A 21,511-nucleotide genomic window follows, 5' to 3' on the forward strand; every position below is an offset into this window, starting at 1 on the left:
AGGGGCGACGCTTCCCCCCGGGGCCCGGGGGCCCCTCCGCGGCCTCGCGCAGGCCCGAGCCCCGCAGCAGGCCTGGCCGCGGCCTCCCCGCGGCGCGGCGGGCTGCCCTGGGCTGGGGGCTGGCGGGCGGCGCGAGGCGCTGCGGCCTGGCCCTGCCCCGGTGGGAGCGTGACGGCGGCGGCGGCGGCGAAGCCGTCATGGAGGGACACGATGCTCTGCTGTGGAGGGCCATAACCTCCCCATCGCCACCGCCATCCCCATCGCGATCCCCGCCCCGCCAGGGCAGCGGCGCTCCCTCGAACTCCGGCCCGGCCGCCGCGGCGCCCGGAACCTTTGCGCGCGGAGGCGCCATTTCCAGCCGGGCCCGGCGCCGCAGACCCCGGAAGCGGCGGCAGCCCTGGGTGCCAGCAGCGGCGGCGGCGCAGCCCCGGCGGGCAGGCGGCTCCTCCCGGCCGTCAGGATGTGGCGGACGCGGCCCGCGGCGGCTTGGTGAGCGGGCCGGCCGTGGCAGGGGTCAGGGCGGGCGGGCGCGGGGCCGCGGCCGCCGGCCCTGGCCCTGGCCCGCGGCCCCGCTCCCGGGGCTGGGCCGGCGCAGGCCGCGGCGACCGAGGGCCGGGCGGCTCTGCCCGGGGCCCGCGGCGCCCGTCACCGCCGTTTCTAGGCGCGGCGCGGGCCTCTATGGCGGCGGCGGGAAGGGGCTCCCCGGCGGGAGCCGCGCTGCGGGCCGGCGGCGGCCGCGGGGCGGCCCCGAGGGAGCCGCTGCCGCCGGGACGGGAGATCCCCTTTCCCCGGTCCCCGCCCCGCTGCGGGCGCTGGGAGGGGGAGAGGAGCCGCCGCCTCCCGCGTCGCTGCCCTGGCGAGTGCCGGCGGCCTCGGTGCCCGCCGCCTCCTTAAGCCTCTGCCTTACACTCGTGTTATGCAGGAAATTATCGAAAAATAATTCCCTGCGCGAGCTGTGAAACTGCGTCGCCTGTAATCTTGCACCGTTTCTCTGAATTTTGGGGGGCAGTAGTAGAAATATAAATGCTGTCTAATACTGACAGAGAAAATGCTACAATGACTCTTTGGTTACATTTCAAATATTGTTTTGCAGTCATAGCTTTTAAAGGTGTATAAAGCTGAGCTTTACAGAAACTTTGTCCTAGCTGAGGTGAGATTTATTTTTTAACTTTAAAGATGGAGTAATATGCATCAAATGTAGGCATTATGACTTCCAGATGGAGTGTATGGATATCACAGTAATAGATACCTGGAAAGATAGGAAAAAGTGGTCTGTAATCTCTGTGTAATGCCAGAGTAGTCTGGTTGCTGGCCTGTAATCAAGCAGATTCCAATGGCAGAGCTAGTTGGGCCCAGAGAGCTGAATTTGTTTTGTTAAAAGCAGCTTTCTAAAGGCTCAGAGCTGCTGAAACACTTTGTTTAATATCATCATTTTGGTTCCATTTTCCATCTAACAACACTTTTCAATGAAGATCTTAATATGATTCTTTTGTCAGCTTTCATCTGTGGTTTATGGCAGCGGGAGAAGAAAGGGAAGGAGGAAATAAAATTTTAGTACAATGATGGAATAGAGGTTTATTTTCATGAAACACAAAATCTTATATGTGCAGTTAAAGCATTTGGGGTTTGATGTGTGAGATATCATTCAAAAGGCAATACAGTTGTTGATCAAGTTCTGACCCGAATGGTTTGGGATGGAACTCAAGTCTGTAGTCAAATTAATTGTGCAGAATGAATGTTCTTTTAAAACACAGTGTCTTTTGTAACAATCATAGACAAGGAAATTAGATAAAATTAAAAGCAGTTCCTTCAATCTAGGTAAAGACTAATAATGAAAAATAGCTGTTGTAGTATATACTACCACTTGACTCCTGTTAAAAGGACTAAATATCTATGTAATGACAGTGCCAGCCAAAACAAAAGAAGTATGGCATAATTGTCTGCTTCTTACGAGCTTACCACAACTCTTATAAAAAAAAATGGCTTAAAAAGAAGAAATTGAACCATTTCTAGTGTGGAAGCACTCTTTGTTGTTGTTGTTGTTATGTAGCCACTTCTTATTGGTATTATCTGTGATTTAATTTTTCTCTCTTGTTAGAGAGGTGCTTGAAGGGATTAGCCTACAACTGCTTATTGTGCTCTTGCTAGATACTAAGCTTTTATTGCAGAAGCACAGACTCCTAAACAACATTAAAAAAAATACAGTAACAAAAGATAAATTTCAAGATCAAACTGACTTTTATGAAAGAGGAGTTTCATGACAACAAGCTGTGGAGTTACCGTCTTTCAAACATTCCATTACCCTAACGGCAATTTTTATTTAATAGACATTGCTAGAGTGGCCTTTTAAGAGAGAAAAATGTCTCAATTCACATAATTCTGATACTTAACTTTCATCTATAAAAGTTTAATTTCTGCATCAAAAGCACATTATAACAAGGTTTTCCAGTTGTTTGGGCATACAGGAATACACCCGTGAAAGAGAATGTCATGTATTCAGCTCCCTCGAATATGCAGAAAATCTCAAGGCAAAGAAGTATGAGGATTACGGAGTCTGTTGTTAGAAAATGGTTTAATATTTTCCATTTCGTATAGCTCATTTATGTATTTTGTTTAAGATGTCTTTATTCACCTCATAATCCTAAATCATTTAAAATTATTATCAATGGTATGAAGCACTTCCATCTTCTGTATTTTTCCCATTTGTAAGTAAAAACCTCGATAATGTTCAAAATCCTGAAACAAAAAATCAAGAAATAAGCATTAATTTCACTAACTGTAATTTCAGTCATATTTTGCATTCTGTGAAAGATTTAATAATACTCTGAAATGGTGAAAAGGACTGGTATGGAAGAAATCACTTTTTCCAGATCTCTTGATTTTTCTCTAGACCAGCACAGCTACTGCAAAATATCAAGGCATGCTTATAGTAGTAAGCGAAAGTATACAAGTAGCTTTATTCCAGCTTATAGGAGTGTTTTATTATGGGCAGCATTGGCAAAATTCCTGTGTTTGACATGTGCTTTTCATGGTTGAACCTTGTTTTTATTTTGCCCAACACAAATTGTTCAGGCTGAAATTTTCGATCTTGCATAAATCTGAGTTAGCCTGTTGAATCTTCATCAACCATGGTGTAGCCACATCCAGAAGTAATTTTGTCTAAGCATGACCTAAGACAAAACAATAATACTGTGATCTTAGAACCACAGAAAGTAAGAGTGAAACAAACTGAAATATACCATCTAGTTTCTTTGGCTCCAAAGGAGAGTAAGCACTGCCAAAAAATCATTGTATTTTGCAAAAGGAAATTTCATCTCTATATTGTTTTTTGAAGTTAGAAAGTCTTCTGCAAACTTAGTGTTCTCTATAAGTTAGTTTTGTGTAACAAGTTAAATGAAACTTTTTTGTTGTTGTTTTTGTTTTCTTTTTTTTACATTGCAAGTCAGTCATAGTCTTCTGTGGACTTTAGGCCCCTATTTACCTCAAATGTATTTTACAACAAACATTTAATTTGCCTTAATTCAGTGTGAAAATTAAATTCACTGAACAACAAACTTAGTAAATGGTATTTAAGTCTTTTTTTTCTGTGATCACTGCATATTGTATATCTGTTAACGCTGTTGCAGCTTTTTTCTTTTTTTTCGTATAACATGGCAATGACAGCTGAAATTGTACATTTAGAATGATGCTCTAATTTACCTGTAACTAGCTAAAGTAATGTGAAATGCTTCTAAAGAGGTTATTGAGTCAACGGTGTGTTGAGGAATCTGTCACATGGAGTTTTTATTTCTTTTTCTTAGTGTCATCTGCCGGAGTCTATCAAATAGCAGCTATGGAATAAAAAGAAAATCATCGTTTCAAAACTTTCATCTCGTTTCCCGAAGTATACATCGCCCCTGCTATCCAAGTTCAAAATTTCAAAGACCTCTACTAAGGACATCTGTTCAGCTGTTCTCTTCTCTTAATCATCTTCCTATAAGGAAAACAAAACTCTTGTATGTAAAATATGGATTCCAGTCCCGCAGGAACTTTTGGCTAGCTAGACTAGCTTCAAGGCTTCTCAGACTTCGCTATCTTATATTAGGATCTGCTATAGGCGGTGGTTATACAGCCAAGAAGGTATTTATCTGTGGAGGCTACTATATGCATTTTGGTTTTGGGGCATTTCAGAACAGTATTTTTGGAGTCATTGTTCGGTTAACTAATGACAGTAAGAGTTTGAGGTGAGTGAAAACGAAACGCATTGTTTAGAGAACTAGAATAGATTTAAAAGGACCTAAGTAGTATGGTTCTTATCTAAAAGGTGGTGGGTTAGTATGTTTTATACTAATGGATATATTATTTTCAGTAGATGTTTTCATATGCTTATCTATGTTCATTTCTTCTATTTCTGCTACTTTTTTTCCCCCTTTTCGTATTAGACGTACGATCAGTGGAAGGACATGATGCCTGATCTCGATGAATATAAGTGGATTGTTCCTGACTTCATTTGGGAGCTTGATGAACATATTGACTTAGGTATCACAAAAGCTAAAATGTTACTCTGTAGCTAAAGACTAGCATATAGGACATAGGAGCCCAATGCCTCTCTCTAATGGAGTGATATTTTTATAGCTCAATTTGAGTGAACTTGAATTGTTAAAGGGTTTGGGTTGTATTTTCCAAGGTATTTGTACCAATGTTTTTACAGGAAGAAATTAAGCGTCATTTAGTATTGATATTCCATAATCTATCCTGTAACTTGAGAATGTATTGAATCCCACTTTATGTCTAGATTGAATGTATTAAATCCATTCAGACATGAACTTTCTAACATATTCAGAGGAGACTTTCAGCATGAATGGGGAACTTACGTTTTCGGCAGATTTTGGGAGAAGTATGTACAAAATTCTTTCTTTCTATGTGAGTGACTCTGAATCTTCTGGTTACAGTAGTTTTCTAGCACATATTCTCTGATGAAGGATAGAAATATAAAGAAACAAACATGCAGTTACTTCTTATATATGCAGGATATTAAGGTGATTTTTAAAAAATATTTTTGAAGGCTTCACTATATGTATGAGTGGTATATAGATAAATGTAGAGAGTGATACAAATGTTTTCTTGTTTGTATTGTTAGTGAATGTGCATTTTTGTAGTGCTGTAAAACTAGTATGATTTTCTAAAGAATTACAATATTGGCTTATATATGAAATTGGAAAAGTAGTTTTCCCTAAAACTTGTGCAAAGTGGCCACAGTTACAGTGTCTTGTAAATCAGAAACACCATTTCCTAAGTAGATGGAAAAGTAATGTATGAAACATGGTGAAAAGTAGCAAAAAGTTTTACAGAATTTTAAAGTACATAAGGCAGCTAAGCTAGCAAGAAGTTCAAAGTCTAGAAAAGCAGTCCGTTTTTCAGATATGATAATGTTTCCCAACAGTAAGAGAATGTGTGTGTCGGGGGGAGGTGCACCCAGAAAGGAACTTTTAAATTTTTTATAACAGAACCCCCAAAAGCCATATATTGAAACACTTAATAAATTTAAGAGCCTAAGCTGTTCTTATTAACAAAAAAAAAAAAAAAAAAAATACTCATTAGTTCTTACCCTGTTTTCCTAGATAAACTTATCAAAGCCCTTCCTGATGCAGATGACCTTGCCAAACTTCTGCCTGACTTTGACAAGATTGGAGAGAGCTTCACTTCACTGAAAGGATTTTTTTCTCCTGGTGAGAACGATTTTTCAGCTTAGTTTTAATTTTGAAAAGGTATATTATTACAAGATAAGGTCACAGATACGTGTTTAGACCTAAAAGAAAGAGGATCCTGAAAATGCATGCCTTTCATTGAGTAGCTCATCTGAAAATGTTTTGGACACAGGTAAGTGTAATGTATTTTTAAAAGCAAGAATTCTAGTAGCAAGCACTGAAAACCAAAATGTGTAATGAATAGAAAACCAGAATTCTTATTCAACTCTAAACAAGTAGATTGAAAGCTAGATTGTTTCAGAGAGCTGGAAGTCTCCAGCTGGAGTTTGAAGAAGATGAGATTGGCACTGAACACTAAAGTACCATAGCTACTACAGGAGGACAGAGTTGGATTATTAAAGAATATGGTTCTTAATGTTGGAAGCATGTGAAATAAGAGATCTGTAACTAAGATATTCTTTGGGGTTGAGTAATATTTTCCATTTGGATGCAGCTACAGAAGGACCTACTGGAAGTTCTGGCTTAGGTAGGGACTGCATTTCTGAGACAGCAGACCAAAGGAATGTGTAGGAGTTCTAAATGCTCCAGAAAAAAACAGTGGGATATATTGTCAATTCAGTGTGTCCACATATTAATAGGCAAAGTGTTTTTCAAATTTTAGGAGATTTAAATAATATATTCCTGATCACTAGAGTTCTTTTTGAAAACTAGAAATTGTTTTGATCTTCATATCTTACTTATTTTGTAGCACAGCTCAAAATTTCACTCAGTCATTCTTGTAATAGAGTGAAAGATCCTTCCTAATGTATGTAAATAATTACAAATCCACATAAGTTTGTATTCATGAAAGATTATGTCCATGAGGTATGATAGCTGTTGTTCTAAGTGTGTTTATGAGACTATTTTTTTTCACCTTATTAGAGAGTCAGAAAGCACTAAATAGGGATCAAGTTGAACAGTGAGCAGTTGATGACAATCTCCTATGTATTTTGGCTGCTTAAAATTGTAGTGTATTATTTACTGGGATGTTACCTATTGTAATGGAATTTATCATACTCACATGGGCATAGTTGCCATTTATGGTTGTGTAGTCTTCCAAATGAGAGAAAGCTCCCTCATCTTTGTTTTGCATTTTGTTTTGTATTTATAATTTTTATTTCCCCTCTTCTGCTGATTTTTCACAGGTTACAATTTGGTTAGTGAAGTCATAGGAGCTTCTGATCTGCTTCTGTTGTTAGGTGTGTAAAAGCCCTTTTTACTGCCCTTAACCTGCCTATTTAAAGCAAATTCTTAGAACATTGATGTACTAAGGCGGCGTGAATAGCATTGTAAACAGAACTATTTACAACAATTTAATATTGAATTAGAAATATCGTCCAATTGCTCTAAAAATACAGAGATCCCACTGTGAAAATGAATAGTTGATATTTCTCTGCCACAGTCTTTAGCAAATGGCTTTTATTTCAGAGATTTTTCAGAAGCTTGCTTGGAAACCTATGGCCTTACAGTAGGAAAGAGTATTCTTTTTCTCATTACAAAATGAAATTAGTACTATAATCTGATAGCTAACAAAATGTATTTACTTAAAGAAATGATGTCAGAACTTGGATAGTCTAGCTGAAGTTGCCTATTCAGTTTTATAATAACTTAAGTGAGTCACAAAGTAGATTGGTTACTAATTTTTCAGAGGAGTTTTAAACTGAATTTCTTTTTCAGTTTCTTTACGTATGGTAAATCTCTTTGGGTTAATTGCAACTTCAAAGATTACTGATGTTATAATACTTAAGAGCTGAAACTCTTATTTTATACTGATTAGTTGTAGTTTGAAAATTTTTGAGTGCATTTTGGATGCTCTAATGAGTTTCTGTAATTATGTCCTAGGTTCTTCAGGAGAAACAGCATTCAGAGCTACAGACCAGGGATATGAAAATGACAAACAGTACAAGAAGGTAAATTATTCTCTTTCAAAGATAAAAGTATCTTGACCATCAGGCATTTTTTGTTGGAAAGTGTTTCAGTAATGAGATTTTGGGGATACAAGGCGGTTGTAAAAAAATCTTTCAAAATTATATCCTCAGGAACTTGGATTGTAATGAATGTGTCATTTTCAGTATTCTGTGTGCGTTTGTAATTTTCCAAGGCATGTTCCTTGTAGCACTTGAGCTTACAGCTTATTACTGATGTTTGTTTAGGCTTTTATAGTTATTTTGAAGCTTTTCCACTTGTAACCTGCTTTCCATTGGCACTTTCAAGCTTGTGATTCTTATTTCTGAATGTTTGTCTAATAAAAAGCTTGTATTTCTTAAAGCAGTCTGTCCTTTTACTTTCTTTATTTAGAAAAATCTTTAAAAATTTTTCTAATATTTTCTGGAAACAATTTTACTGTATTTTGATAACTAATAGGCTTACCATTTTTTTCATTTCAGTAAAGAAAGTAAAGTTTAATTTTTTTGCTCGTGAATAGCAGTTCTTTATTAAATTGCTAAATTGCAACTTTTACTTACGCTATAAGACTTTTCATTTTGCCTGTGTACATTTAAAAAATTTCTAAACAAATTAACAGCAGTGATACATAGTAGGGAATTTATATTGTATTTATTTTTGCAACTGAAAACTTCCTAGCATTTGCTGAACTGTAAATGAGGCTTTTACATGAAAGACATTTCTACATGTGCAGGCATGTATGCATTTGTTCTGTGTTAATTCTGCATGTGAATGTGTAGTGAAACCTGTACAAACACCACTTCTTATACTCAGTTCTTCCCTTTGAAACAGTGACAGATTTCTTCATTAGAAATAAATACAGCTTTCTGTTACCCTCTTGTCAGTAAGCTGTGTGTGTGTATGTTTATATATACATATATATATATGTGTATACATATATATATATAAAGTGCTGTTGTTTCTTGATTGATGGCTTAACACAGATTTCACTGTTTAAAAAATACTATTGATTTTTGAAGAATGGTTTTCTTAATTTATTGTTTTTGGTAGCTAAATTAGCTCAGTTTTGTGCTGAGCACCACTAATATCATTAATACTTACTATTCTGTTTTTTTCAAATGCAGTGACCACTGCATTTTAATTTTGCCAACAGAACTTTGGCTGAAAGAGGAAATATCAGCCTGTACTAAAGCAATATGATTTACAAAAACTTGATCTGAATAATTTTTATTATTCAAATACATCCAGCGTGTTATGCCTTCAAAGTGGTGTTTTACTAGTCAATATGTTCAGTTTTTGTGGTCATATTTCAAACAAGGCATTTATGTATACCTAACACAAAATAATCACTTGGTTTACTGGAAAGCAAGATTATTTGTTTTCTAGACAGTGGATTAGATCGCCTTTCTTCATAAAATGCTTTCCACTTCCAATCAATACTAGTTTAAGAATTGTGATTGTATGAATGAATAAAGTGCTATAGCTTGATATTAAGTATATCTGATGGCTGATGAGCCTGTTTTCTTTGTGAAAAGATTAATAACTGAATAAAGATTTAAGAATTTCTCATTTGGAAGAATGCTTGTAGAATTGTTACTGAACATTGTCCTAAGATGAGGCTCTAAAAGCTTTATGTAGGATGAGTCAGCAATGATTAATTACAGCAGTGTTCAGATAAGTAATTAAATAAATGGGGTTTAGGTCAGTTTCTGCTTGGATTAAATAAGAAATTTTCTTTTTAGAGAAAGATAAGAGGATTATAGAGCTATAATTTAGTAAAATTTTTTATCATATTGTATCTGTTTTGTACTGTGGGACTAGTTCAAACTGTTACTGAAATGGCAGTTTTTACTTCTTAGAAAATTGCTTTAAATTGTTTAGTGATCTTCAAGAAAATCTTCCTAAAGAATTTCAGCTCCCTCTTATGGCAAGCAGTTTCTGTAGCTTAGCCTAGTTTTAAAGAAAACTTGTAGTTGTTATAGCCATGATGAAGTGGGTGTGAAAATGTGATTCAATAATTGATTTGAGATGTAAAAGGTAGGTAAATAAATAGTTCTGTATGTGTTATTCAAAACTGACAGTACAAACCTTTCTGTGCCTTTGATGCTTTGATAAAATATCAAAGTATCAAAGTTGGGTGGGGAAACCTGATCCACTATTGAGGATTTGGCAATACTTAAACTGCCTTCATCAGCCAGCGGAGGGTCACCTGCAGTAAACAGTATACAGGAACTGCAGTTCTTCAGTAGCCAACTGATGGAGAAGGAAAAAGAGGCTTTGATAAGGAATACCGCATACCACTTGACTCAGGTAACAGTTCTGCTCTTTAAGCAGCAGTTCAGATAGACCTGAAAATAATGCTATACTATTATGTTCCAGTTCTATGAAATAGTCTGTCTAGCATCTGTTGCAACTTTCAGAAAACTCATGACCTATTTGTGATCTAAATTCTTGTAACTTTCTTTTTTGTATTGATAAGTTGCTGGCAATTAGTAAGTTCTTTAGGGCAGACTCCCTCCTGATTATTTCCCTGCACCTTGCTTGACTGGTGTCCAAATGGGCAGGAAAATAACGGAAACTCTACAATCTTTGTTACTCCTTTTAGCTTCAGTCCTTGGTTAGTAATCCATTAAGTCCTTCTCAAGCAGCTTCGGTTCCAAACTGAAGGGTTCTATTTAAAATACTTATTTTGTAATTTACATAATATAAAAGGTCTTCACGGTCTTGCCTGAATTTTGTGTCCACACAAATACAAAAAAAAAGTTAGCTTGAGAATAGTAATGGAATATTCCAGAAGTAGTTCTGGAGTGACATGCATTGAAAGGAAAAATAAAAAACTACATGCTGATGTAATTTGTAGGTGAATTAAAAAGGGTTGAGCTAATTACATTAACAAATGAATGGCTCTTAAAAAACATTAAGAAAACATTTTCTGCTCCAAGTTAAGACATCTGAAGTGTGGACAGTAGTACCTCGGTGTAAGGAAGTTATAGCCATCAGGTGTAGCTTATTTCAGTAATGTAAGTAGTCTTCCAGAACATACACAACACAAAAAATTGGTGCTCGTATCCTTGTAAATTCCTGCTTGTCAAATTCTAAGCTGTTTTCAATATATGTGTAATCTGTGTTTAGCCAACAGATTGTCTGTCACAACAGGCTTTTTAATCATTTTTTAATGTTATTTGTTTTATTCTTTTGTATGAGGTAGGCAACAAAATTTCTTTAATTTCCTCTTTGCTCTTCTTCACTGCACACATATATTCTCAACTTAATATGGAAGATTTTCATGCTAAATATTTTGAGTAAATACCTTCATCATGGTTTTCACCTCTTTTCCTTCTTCAGCATTTAATTCTTTTTCCTGCAGGGCTTTCCTGTGGCTTAACTTTTCTTTTGAAAGGTCTCACTGAAATCAGTGGGAGGTAGTGAAAGGAGACAAGTTAAAGATCTAAGTAACAACTGGGCCTTAGTTGGAACATAAATGCTGTACTCATGAAGAACTCTTAGCAGATAGTTATACTCAGCTGAACTGCGATATATTAACACTTAATGTAAAATAATGTCTGTGTCATTTTGATTTGAAAAAAGTATAGGCAGAGTGTAGGCACTAGTTTTGACTTATTTGGTCTTATCATGCATCTAGATTCTCTTGTTGTCTTTCCTGAGTTTGTTACTCTGCAAGCCTGTCAGCTAGTGTTATTTTCCCTTATATTGTTTCTTTGATAATGGGAATAAGATTATAGACAATTTTAGACCCCATTGACCAGCATTGCTTTTTTTTTCCCTAGATAAAATTCTTTAAAATAAATACAAATTTTACACTGGAATGGTTGGTATGACAGGGGAGGAAACAGTGGTAATGTCCACTGACACAGAGGTAACCATTCTTCTTTGTGCTCTGGTTTATACCAGTGTAGATGTTGTATGTGCTGTTTTATGCTATTCAAGATTGTTGGGCTTTCTTAATTGTAATTGATAGAATAAGAAAATAGAAAAGTGAAAGAAATAACATTGTTGACTGATACGCACAAAGAGGAGGAGAATGTTGTGAAAATCAACCTCAGAATTATATATATATTTTTTTTAATTTGAATGTTTTATTTAGATGGGTTAATTTTATTTCTAGAAGTTTTTTTATACTTCACTATGGAAAAAGATATTTGGAGCAGATATCCAATTGAAAGTAATTGCTTTATGTTTTATTATTATTTTTATAATGCCTCTTAAATACTAAAAGGTCTTAATGGCAGATTTTGTTCCCCATCACACACCCCCATATCTGTCTCATAGCATAATTTTTTAAAGAGGATCTATCAGATCACATGGAGAACTTCACTTGTCAACTGGTAAAATACCTGTAAAATTCCTGTAGTAGTTTAGTGCAGCCAGGGGGTGTTTCACTTTCTTGTTGTATGGAAATGAAACTACATGGCTAGTGCCTTGTATTTTGCCTCTTTTTTGACATAATTCTAAGGTGTTTTCTAGTCCAGCAATGTAAATATTAGTTAATGCCTAAAGTACTTCAATAAAATACGAATTTGAAGATTTTTCTATTCTTGCAATACTATACAAATCACTGTTAACACAAATGTTTGAATTTGGTCATTTGATTGTGTCTTTCTGCTTTTACCTATTCTCTCTTATGTGGTTTATCCTTAAGTGTACATGCCTATGTGTGTGGTTTTTTGTAACAAATACATAATTTGATTGTAGACATCTTGAATACTTTACATAAAAGTTCTGTTTCAGGATTTGTTTTGATTCCTTTGATACATGTTTTTAAATCTTTTATTGAATGTTTTCGTAGAAGAAAATGCAGTATTTTTAAACTGACTTTATTTAAATAACTCATTAATACTTCTATCTGTGTTCTCTGGAATAAGTTGTAAATAAAGTTCCAGTGGAAGCTGTCATAGCATCTCTGAATCAGCATGGACTTTTTGAAAGACAGCTTACTGTTGCAAGATTATTTGGTGTGGAAGGAGAAAAGAAGAAAACTAAGCTTCACAGAAATGCTCAATGAGTAAACAAATAAACATTGAGTTTCAGGGATTTTTAAGAGATCAGGAAGAATTATGACAAGAATAATTTAAACTGCAGTGTGCTATAACTGAGCAAGAGATTTTATTTGCTTCAGAAACTGTTTTACTTTTCCTAGCTTGAAGCTTAAGTAGCAGGACAAAGAACATTGTGTTGCTGACAGCAAGAACAAAATAAGAACTTGCATGTTACCAACACAGTCAATCCTATTGCCTGTTGTGCACAAATTTGTGTAGCATATTAAAAATATAACGTTGAAATACTTGCATGGTTAAGCTGTGAAAAATAACCGATACTGAAGAATTTTTGGTATGAATAATTAAAATGGGAATGCTGAATCCTTTTAGAATATCTTAAAGACAGAGTAGTTGATTTTTTTTTTAAGATTTAAATGCTGAATTAAAGTTGAATTTTATTATAAAATGTAGCTAAATGTTTATTGTAGCTAAATGTTCTATTCTGCCTGGATTTGCAAAATGCATGGTTTTGCTAGCTATATCCAGTCCCAGCTAGCTAGCAAGAGATCTTGCAAATGAAATTTCCATTTCGTTTGAACTGACCCATTCATTCCTGTTTTTCGTCTGTCTTTGTCATGCCCTTTGGTTTAACTTTGTTCTCCTTACACCGCAAATTTTTCCTCTCCTTTTTATTATAAACTCATGGCAGGGCCTGCTTGGTGAACTCATTCTGTTACAACAACAAATCCAGCAACATGAAGAAGAAGCACGCAGAGCTGCTGGCCAATATAACACGGGCTCTTCCCAGCAGAAGCGAAAGGTGATGGCTTAAGGGGCAATATTTGCTGTATTCACACTAATCAAACACTTCAGCCTCCTGCATTTGAGCTAGGAGAGTCTAACTTTAATGAAATTGTGGGCCCAAACAATTATTACAGCCAACTTTACTACAAGTATATGGTCCTGTTTCAGTTTAACCTAATTGCATTTAAAGCATAGTGTTAAAAGCAGGGAAAGTTCTTTGTGTAACTCTTTCTGAAATTGTATGTTCTTTACCTCTGTAAAAATATTTATAGTTCTTATATTAAAAATGGATTTAAGGAAAATATTTGAATAGCCATACAAGTTTCTCTACTGCTTTTTGCAGCAATGTCTTGTAAGAATATAGGTATTCACAGGCAATATTTCTCTGGGAACATTTTTTTCTACTTTCTACTGTAACCAATCTGATATTGGCAGCAGCTTCTTAGAAGCAGTATTGCACAGGCATTTAAATATTGCAGTTAGTAGCAATCTCTGCAATATATACGTCAAGGATGTTTTCATCTACTCTCCACTGTAAAGCACAGTTTATCTCGATACAGTATGACTGTTGCACATGATTTTACTTAATTTAAGCTCTAATCTTTTTGCTTAGAATGTAGCAAATGAGATGAATTGGAAATGCTTCCTAAATTGGGAAGCTTCTTTGCTAGTTTTTTTTCTGTTCCTAAAGAAATCTTTCTGTTTCCTCATGTTTTTGAATAGTTTTAGATTTGAACAGTGGATACAGAACTATATCTTTTGTGCATCTGAAGATATATTCCACAGAAAGAGGATCACAGTATATGTGAATTAAACTTTTAGATACAGTGCTGCATTACCATACTTTTTTAGTAGAGTGTCTGAGGAAATCACTTTGTTCTTTGAAACTGAATATCATATTAAATTCAAGTATTTTACTGACTTGCCATGATTTAGAATTATAACCCTTGGTTACTCTAAACTAATACTCTTCCTTTAACAATGATGATAAAAAAAAAAATAACAAAAGGCAATCTTTTTTTCACTTTCTCAATTTATTTAGCTAATATCTTCTCTAGATTTAAAATAACACTGATGTATTTGGAGCTTAGGTTTAGCTCATGGAGATTCTATCCCCGTACAGGCCACTCATTTGAGGACTGGACTAGATGATCTCCAGAAGTCCCTTCCAACCTTACCAATTCTATGATTCTAAGTGAGGGAAATAAGGCATTAAGAGATATAAATGTTATTGGAAACCTGAAACTGCCACCAAATGTTATTCTGTCCTCAGTGGTGAATCTAAGCACTGAATAATGAAATATTATGGAAATACAATCTTTTGAGATGCATTTTATCTCAAATGGTGTCATATAAAAGTAGGGGGGAGAGATCTTTTAATTCCCTTTCAGTTGAGCACTTTACAAGAAAAGCCTAGGTATCTTCAGTGGTACAAATGTTCTTACTCTTTTATTGTTGAGGGTAACTCCTTCAGGCTTTTTCAGTTCATATACTGTGTATTGAGAAGCTGGGGTTTAGAATTGTAGCTTGAAGGTTATGATAAGTATATAAACATGTAAAAATTACTGAAAAACAATACAGTATTTGATCACTTAAAAATGTGTCTACATACTAAAAGGCATTAGAAAAGAAAAGGTGGACTTGATATTATATCTAATCTTTTGGAAGTTCTACCTTGTTATCACTTTCTTGCAAATAATTTTATGGCTTGGGAATTGTAGAATAAGTTTAAGGGCTGTCCCTGTAAATGCTCTCCTGTCCTACAATGGCAGGTATTGAGAACCTTGCATATAAAATCTCTAATTTAACTTTCAAGTGTGCTATTTGGTATATATGCCTAATGAAAAGGAATATGTCTTGTTTGTCGCACTAATCTTTTTGCTTGAAACAAATTGAAAGATATGGTAAGCAATTTTCTTTAGCACCTTGACATGAGGATATAATTTAAAGATTCCAATCATTGATCTATATTTTCCCTTGAAAAAATAAATTGTTACCGTCATTGAAATAAATCATTTCCTGCCCTTTTGGCATGAATTATGTTGAATTCATTTATGCCCCCATAATTAGCTTTGTTTATTTGTAGCCTAATTCACTTCCCTGCCTGCCTACTAGAGAGCATGATCATTTCATTGCTATTCTTTAAATTCTTATAACCTGATTTACTTAAAAGTTTTTCATTTTAATTTAATTCTTCAATATTAAATCTATTTCAGTTGTAGATTGAATAGTAATGAGATATACCAGTAACACTTCTCACTTGCAATCATGAGACAGTATTAAATAAATATTTTTTTTTTGTCAGCCTGTTGGTAAATACTTAGCAGGAATTCGCATGGCTGCTTCTGGAAATTATTTACTACTTCAGCGGATGTTCAATTTTGAATTATTCTCTGGCTAGCAAATATGGTAAATATGGTTTCAAAAGTACCTGATTTTCAGAAGCATTTATTTTATACAATGTGCGACAAAGGTTGCTGGAAAGCAATTGCTGTACAAACTTAGTATCTCTATAAAAGAATACAATGAATGCTTTTAATATTCTTAGTAAATAGGTATCACTTGATTTAAATTTTCCCTATGGTTTTTTCTTCATAATTGTTATGGTGGCATTGGGAAAAGAAGGAATACACTGGACATACAAAACATTGAATTGGGTCAAGCAAATAAATTGATAAGTATGTATACACATATATGTAATAGTTGATGTGTTTTCTAATGAATGGGAATCATACATTAGGCATGTATGACTATTAGTACTTCATAATGTTATGGTAGTTGTAGCTTTTATTGGCTGAAAAATGTTTAGCGATGTTATGAACTATATGCTTCAAATATTCAGTATGCTAACTGCAACCGAGTGTTCAAAGCACACTCGAACCAAATGCTGAAGCATATACATCATTCTAGAGATGTTCATTATATCTGACATAACATACCTAATTGTCCTTGTTAGAATTACTGTGTAGTACTAGGTAATTTTTTTTCCTTCAGACCATGCAACATGTATCTGAGTGCATTATTTTTGCTTGCTGTATTTAATATTAGTGCACTACACATAAGACAAGTGCACATGAGAGCAGTTAGAGCCCATCTGTCTATACCTACTTCAGAGATGCATCAAGGCTCCAGAAATATTTTCAGGAATAGTTTGCTTAAGAGCAAAGAGTGGGAAAATGTTAGCTGCTTTGAGAATCTACACTGCATGGAAACACTTTGTTTTCCTTTTCTTCCCTGTAGTTTCTGGTTTTTTCTAATTCCCATACTTCACCATTTTCTTTGCCTATTTTTATTTTCCCCATATGTCTCCAAGATGTTTAAAGTGTGTGTATTTGTAAAAGATTATTTGCGTATACCATATTGTTGCTGCAAGCATCAAGTTGTTTGTGTGATAAGCTCATCCTGTCTATAATTCACTCTTGCTGTCACTGAACTAATTAGCAGAAGTGATAAGGAAATAAATTTGCAGCACCTCTCCTTTGCTGTCTAAAGGAATCTGATAATATAATTGGACATAGGGACATAGATGGGACTGTCAGCTGGGATTGCCTGCTGCAAGGTGCATACACGAACCTTTGTATTACAATTTAGTATCTTAACGTCAGTTGCTATGCATGTGATTTTTTTAATCTGTAATGTGTGCAATTAAAGTAACTAAATCGATTTGTGACTTCTAAATGATCATTATTCTCTGCATGTTAAATGATGTGCTCTTTCTGATGTGAACCTAATCTGAGATGCAAGTGTTACATAACCTTTATTTTCAATTTGAGATTTTTTACCTGTATCATTCTTTTTCATAATTGTTTTGATTATCATTTTTGTAAATTAATATTTTCCGTCAGTCATTAGGTTTATGTTGCTTATAAGTATTTATCTGATAAGAATTTGTATTGCACCATTCATGCTTTTGTCCTTGTGTTATTAAATATGGGTTGTTTTGAACATCTCTGTTTTTATTACCTCTTCTTGAAGAATGTATTTTTTTAATACTTAACTAAGAATGTCTCTGATTGCCCGATCTTTGTATTTCTGCCCTGAAATTCGAAATGTTTTGAATTATTATAATGTCTCCTAATTCTTTCCAGTTTTTAATGTCATCTAAATGATTGTAAAATAACCCTTCAAGACTATCCTGACTAACTACAATTTATGAAGTTAAACATGCATGTTTAGGATTGCAGTTTGAAAAACAAATATGAAGTAAGAATCCACTCAACTTCCAGAAATAGTGAAGATTTAGTTGAAAATAATTTTTATAGCAAACAGGTGTTCTAGTGATTGCATCCTATAAAGATTGTTTTTATTGCAAATATGAACGTACAAGAACCTGTCTGACTGCTAAATTACATGTAAGCCAGTGGCCAGAAAACTTTGAACACTCAACAAAGTTTTGCTTCATCGTAAACCCACTCTCCCATTATGAAGTCTTGAATGGTTAGTCTTTGCATTTGCATGCAATGGGACATAGAAATTTCTTCATGAGATCCTCCTGTTGCAAATGGAACTTTTCCATCAGCTTTAAATCTCAAATGTTAACTGAAGAATTTAGTTACTTTAAGATGCATGTAAAGTCAGCTTTCTTACGTGTAATGAAGCTTTGAGTTTGTGATTTGGTTACTTGCAGTGGATAAACTAAAAGACGTCAGGAGTCATGATTATTTTTCTTTGTAGGTTTCTGACAAAGAGAAGATTGACCAACTTCAGGAAGAACTTTTACGCACTCAGGTGACTTTTCTGAGTTATGAGCGTCTTAAGTAGAAGTTTGTGTACATCAGCTTCAGATTTACTAAACAAAAATAAACCTGAAATGTAAGGTATTTGAGGAAAATTAAGATTTTCTTAATTATTGTTGAATCTTCATCAGTACACAGAGCTGACCATGTTGGCTCAGACCAAAGGTCCATGCTGTCTATTATTCTTTCTCTAACAGTGACTGACAGCATAGAAGAGACCAGTGTAAGAATAGGGCGAATGTGTAATCATTCTTTCTCTTAATATTTTCCTCACCTGCAACACTATGTATCTCTGAAAGGTAAAGTAAGACAGAAGTGTTGTCTTGCCTCTGCGCAATTGTGATATTCTACTTTTCAACTTACAATGGATGTTAAATTTACTTTTAATGTTTTACAGTTCTGTTTTGCAACTTAAGTGTTATATATACACATCCAACTGTGGTATCTTGTGTGTTTAATGGGCACATTTTGTTGCGGAAAGGAAATAAGTTTGTTTCGCAGGAAGAACTCTGGTTGCTCAATGACACTAAATTCTGTCTGACTGAAAATCTGTAGCTCCTCTGAAAGTGATGCTTGTTTAAATATTGATTTGTGCATCCTCGAGTTTGAACTTTGTGGTTTTATTAAAACTTTTGAAGTCAAGGTGTTGAAGAAAAAATTCCTAATAGTCTTCTCTTTATTGCCTTGTTTTTTAATAAACTTCAGTGATTATGCAGGTTTTTGCATTTTTGAAAGACTTGTCTGAAGGGTAATGTACTTTTCATTGGAAGAACCTGCTTGTGTGATCTGTTATTTCCATAATTACAATAGTATATTTGTACCACTATTTTGAAGCTCAAATACCAACGAATGCTGGAGCGATTAGAGAAAGAGAACAAAGAATTAAGAAAATTGGTACTGCAAAGAGATGACAAGGGAATTCATCAGAGGAAGTTAAAGGTACTTATGTGTTACACATCAGCATAGAAATATAATTATACCATGGATTTCATCATGTTGTTCTAAATTTTATTTGGTAATTTGTATTTGAACTTCTAACATTTGTTTTAGCATGTCTATATATTAAAATGTTACTTAGCTAAAAAAAACTTAAGGCACTTACAAATCTGTTTTTCGAACTACATGACTTTTGAAAGTAGTTTCAGGTGAAGAGCACAGAGAGATTACTAGTTCTTACTAAATAAATTGCCTAAGTAGGTAAGAAATATCGGTTGGACTCCCTGATGTAGCTTCACTGCATTTGATAATAAATATGCGTCCAGTTCTTTATATACACATAGTCCAATAACTTCACACCTTGTAGTGTGTCTTATTAAAAGTGGTAGGAATATAGTTATGAAGTTAGGAAAGCATCTTTTAATGGCACTGTATAAATCCAGGGAGTTCTGGCTAAGTGTGTTTTTGCTTTTGTTTGCCAACATTGTGAGCACTCTAAAAATGGGACATTTTCTGTCTGTCTTTGCATGGCAGATGCTGATCACTGTGGATCTTCTTCCTTCCTCTAGAAACTAGAAGACAATGAGTTCATTTCTTATTTTACTGACTGAGATTAATGGTTTTGTGCTCTTTTGTATATGTACTGTTGAGCCAGCCAGAAACTTAAGTCTGGACGTTTAATGGAAGGAACTCAGTTCACCTTCCTAGCTTGGAACCTGTGAAGTCTGAGTGCTCTTGCTTTGTTATGCTTTATGTAACACCCCTCATTTTGCAAATATGTGCACTGCTCTTTCAGTAAGATGCACTTAGACCTGCAGCATTTTTGTCCACAGAAGACAGGCTTACTTTGTTTGTTGGAAATTGAAGTTTGTTCAGAGATCTGTGCTACAGTAATATAGCATAGAATTCAAATGCTTAGGAGAGAATAAACACATTTTTACAGAACATATAGATGATTTCTTCTGAAATTCAGTCTTTGTTTTGTCAATTAATGGAGTGTTCCTTCTTTGTTTTTGTTTTGTTTTTTTAGAAATCTTTGATTGATATGTATTCTGAAGTACTTGATATCCTGTCTGATTATGATGCCAGCTATAACACTCAAGATCATCTACCTCGAGTAAGTAAGAATTCAAGGTATTTGCACTTTTAGTAAAAATTAGTGCTTTATGGAGAGGATAGGTTGTGAAAGCAAGTTATTGGTGCTGGCATATGCATTTGAAATTATTATAAATGCAACTTGGTCGTAATTTTTACTGGAAGATCAGTCTTGTAATTGAAAAGAATATTTAGGTATATTCCAGAACAATTCAGAGTCAGAGCTAGATTGTTTTCTTGTAACTCCAGCATTTTTCCTTGAGACATATCCTCTATTTCAGATGTGACAAGACTAACCCATGGAAGTACACTGAGTGGGTCCCAAATCACAGATAAAATTTGATCTAGATATTGCTGTTGTGCTCAGCCTTTGCTTTTAAATGGTATGAGTTAGGGCACCTCAATATTCTCAGCACTGTGAAATGAGTATGATTTTCAGAGTGTATACAAGTGGAGCTGAGAATGTAAAGTACCCCCTAGTCATTTCCCACAGTGGTGCTGCAATTGGAAGGGGGAATTGAGAAGGGGTTTGGCTAGACTCTCTCTTATGTGGGAGAGAGAGGAATGCTTCCTGTGTGCACAGCCTCCTGTAGTACCTAGAGGAATGTAGGAAGATAGGGTGATGACAGCAACTCATCAGAATTTAGTCTTCTCTGTTTCTCTGGCAAATGCGGCTTCCGTACGCTCTTCAGTGTTTCACGTTGCTGAAAGGAGTTGGCAGGAGCAGAGAAGAACTGTCAGTCATGAGAATGACAAGCACTCCTCTTCTTCATCAGATATCCTGGCAGATCAGGCTCCTAGCTGCTGATTGGGTTGTACTGGCTTAAGCAAAAGTGAAAGTTTTTGCGTGACTAAAATTAACATTCCTCCAAGGATTTCGCATTTAAAGCAGAGCCTTTATTATCAAACATAATGCAGCCTATATTGATAGGAATTAGTGAATTTTTTTAATCAGTTTTTATCCAAGTTTCCAAAATGTTTTGCCGAAAGCTAATGGTTGTTTAAACTTTTACTTAAGGTGGTAGTTGTTGGAGATCAAAGTGCGGGAAAAACCAGTGTATTAGAAATGATTGCCCAAGCTCGCATATTCCCTCGAGGTTCTGGGGAGATGATGACACGTTCCCCTGTTAAGGTAACAAATGCATCATAATCTCTGTTTAATGAAATCTGTATGAACGTTTGGTTGTAAAATGGCCTCTAATCGAGTGAGTTGTTGCAGTCAATGACAAAACTGGATGGAGAGGAACCTCATGAGGTTCAACAAGGGCAAGTGCAGAGTCCTGCACCTAGGGAAGAATAACCCCATGCACCA

General features: G+C 35.7%; 1 protein-coding gene across 10 annotated transcripts in view; it reads left to right on the plus strand.

Moving 5' to 3' along the window:
* The first annotated feature begins 411 nt into the window (after positions 1–411).
* OPA1 (OPA1 mitochondrial dynamin like GTPase) overlaps positions 412–21,511 on the plus strand; it is a 60,243-nt gene continuing 39,143 nt past the window's right edge. For 2 of the 10 annotated variants that reach the window (XM_062582418.1, XM_062582419.1), the window contains exons 1-11: positions 412–489; positions 3,801–4,119; positions 4,422–4,518; positions 5,601–5,708; positions 6,872–6,925; positions 7,569–7,636; positions 13,338–13,448; positions 18,107–18,160; positions 18,979–19,107; positions 20,135–20,221; positions 21,218–21,331. In XM_062582418.1, the coding sequence (XP_062438402.1) occupies positions 461–489; positions 3,801–4,119; positions 4,422–4,518; positions 5,601–5,708; positions 6,872–6,925; positions 7,569–7,636; positions 13,338–13,448; positions 18,107–18,160; positions 18,979–19,107; positions 20,135–20,221; positions 21,218–21,331 (1,170 nt within the window). In that variant the 5' untranslated portion in view covers positions 412–460. Of the gene's footprint in view, positions 490–3,800; positions 4,120–4,421; positions 4,519–5,600; positions 5,709–6,871; positions 6,926–7,568; positions 7,637–13,337; positions 13,449–18,106; positions 18,161–18,978; positions 19,108–20,134; positions 20,222–21,217; positions 21,332–21,511 lie in introns of those variants that run through there. The other 8 variants (XM_062582420.1, XM_062582423.1, XM_062582424.1 and 5 more) reach the window with 8 other exon arrangements.

This window comes from Rhea pennata, chromosome 9 (assembly GCF_028389875.1).
Source record: "Rhea pennata isolate bPtePen1 chromosome 9, bPtePen1.pri, whole genome shotgun sequence".
Taxonomy (NCBI): domain Eukaryota; kingdom Metazoa; phylum Chordata; class Aves; order Rheiformes; family Rheidae; genus Rhea; species Rhea pennata.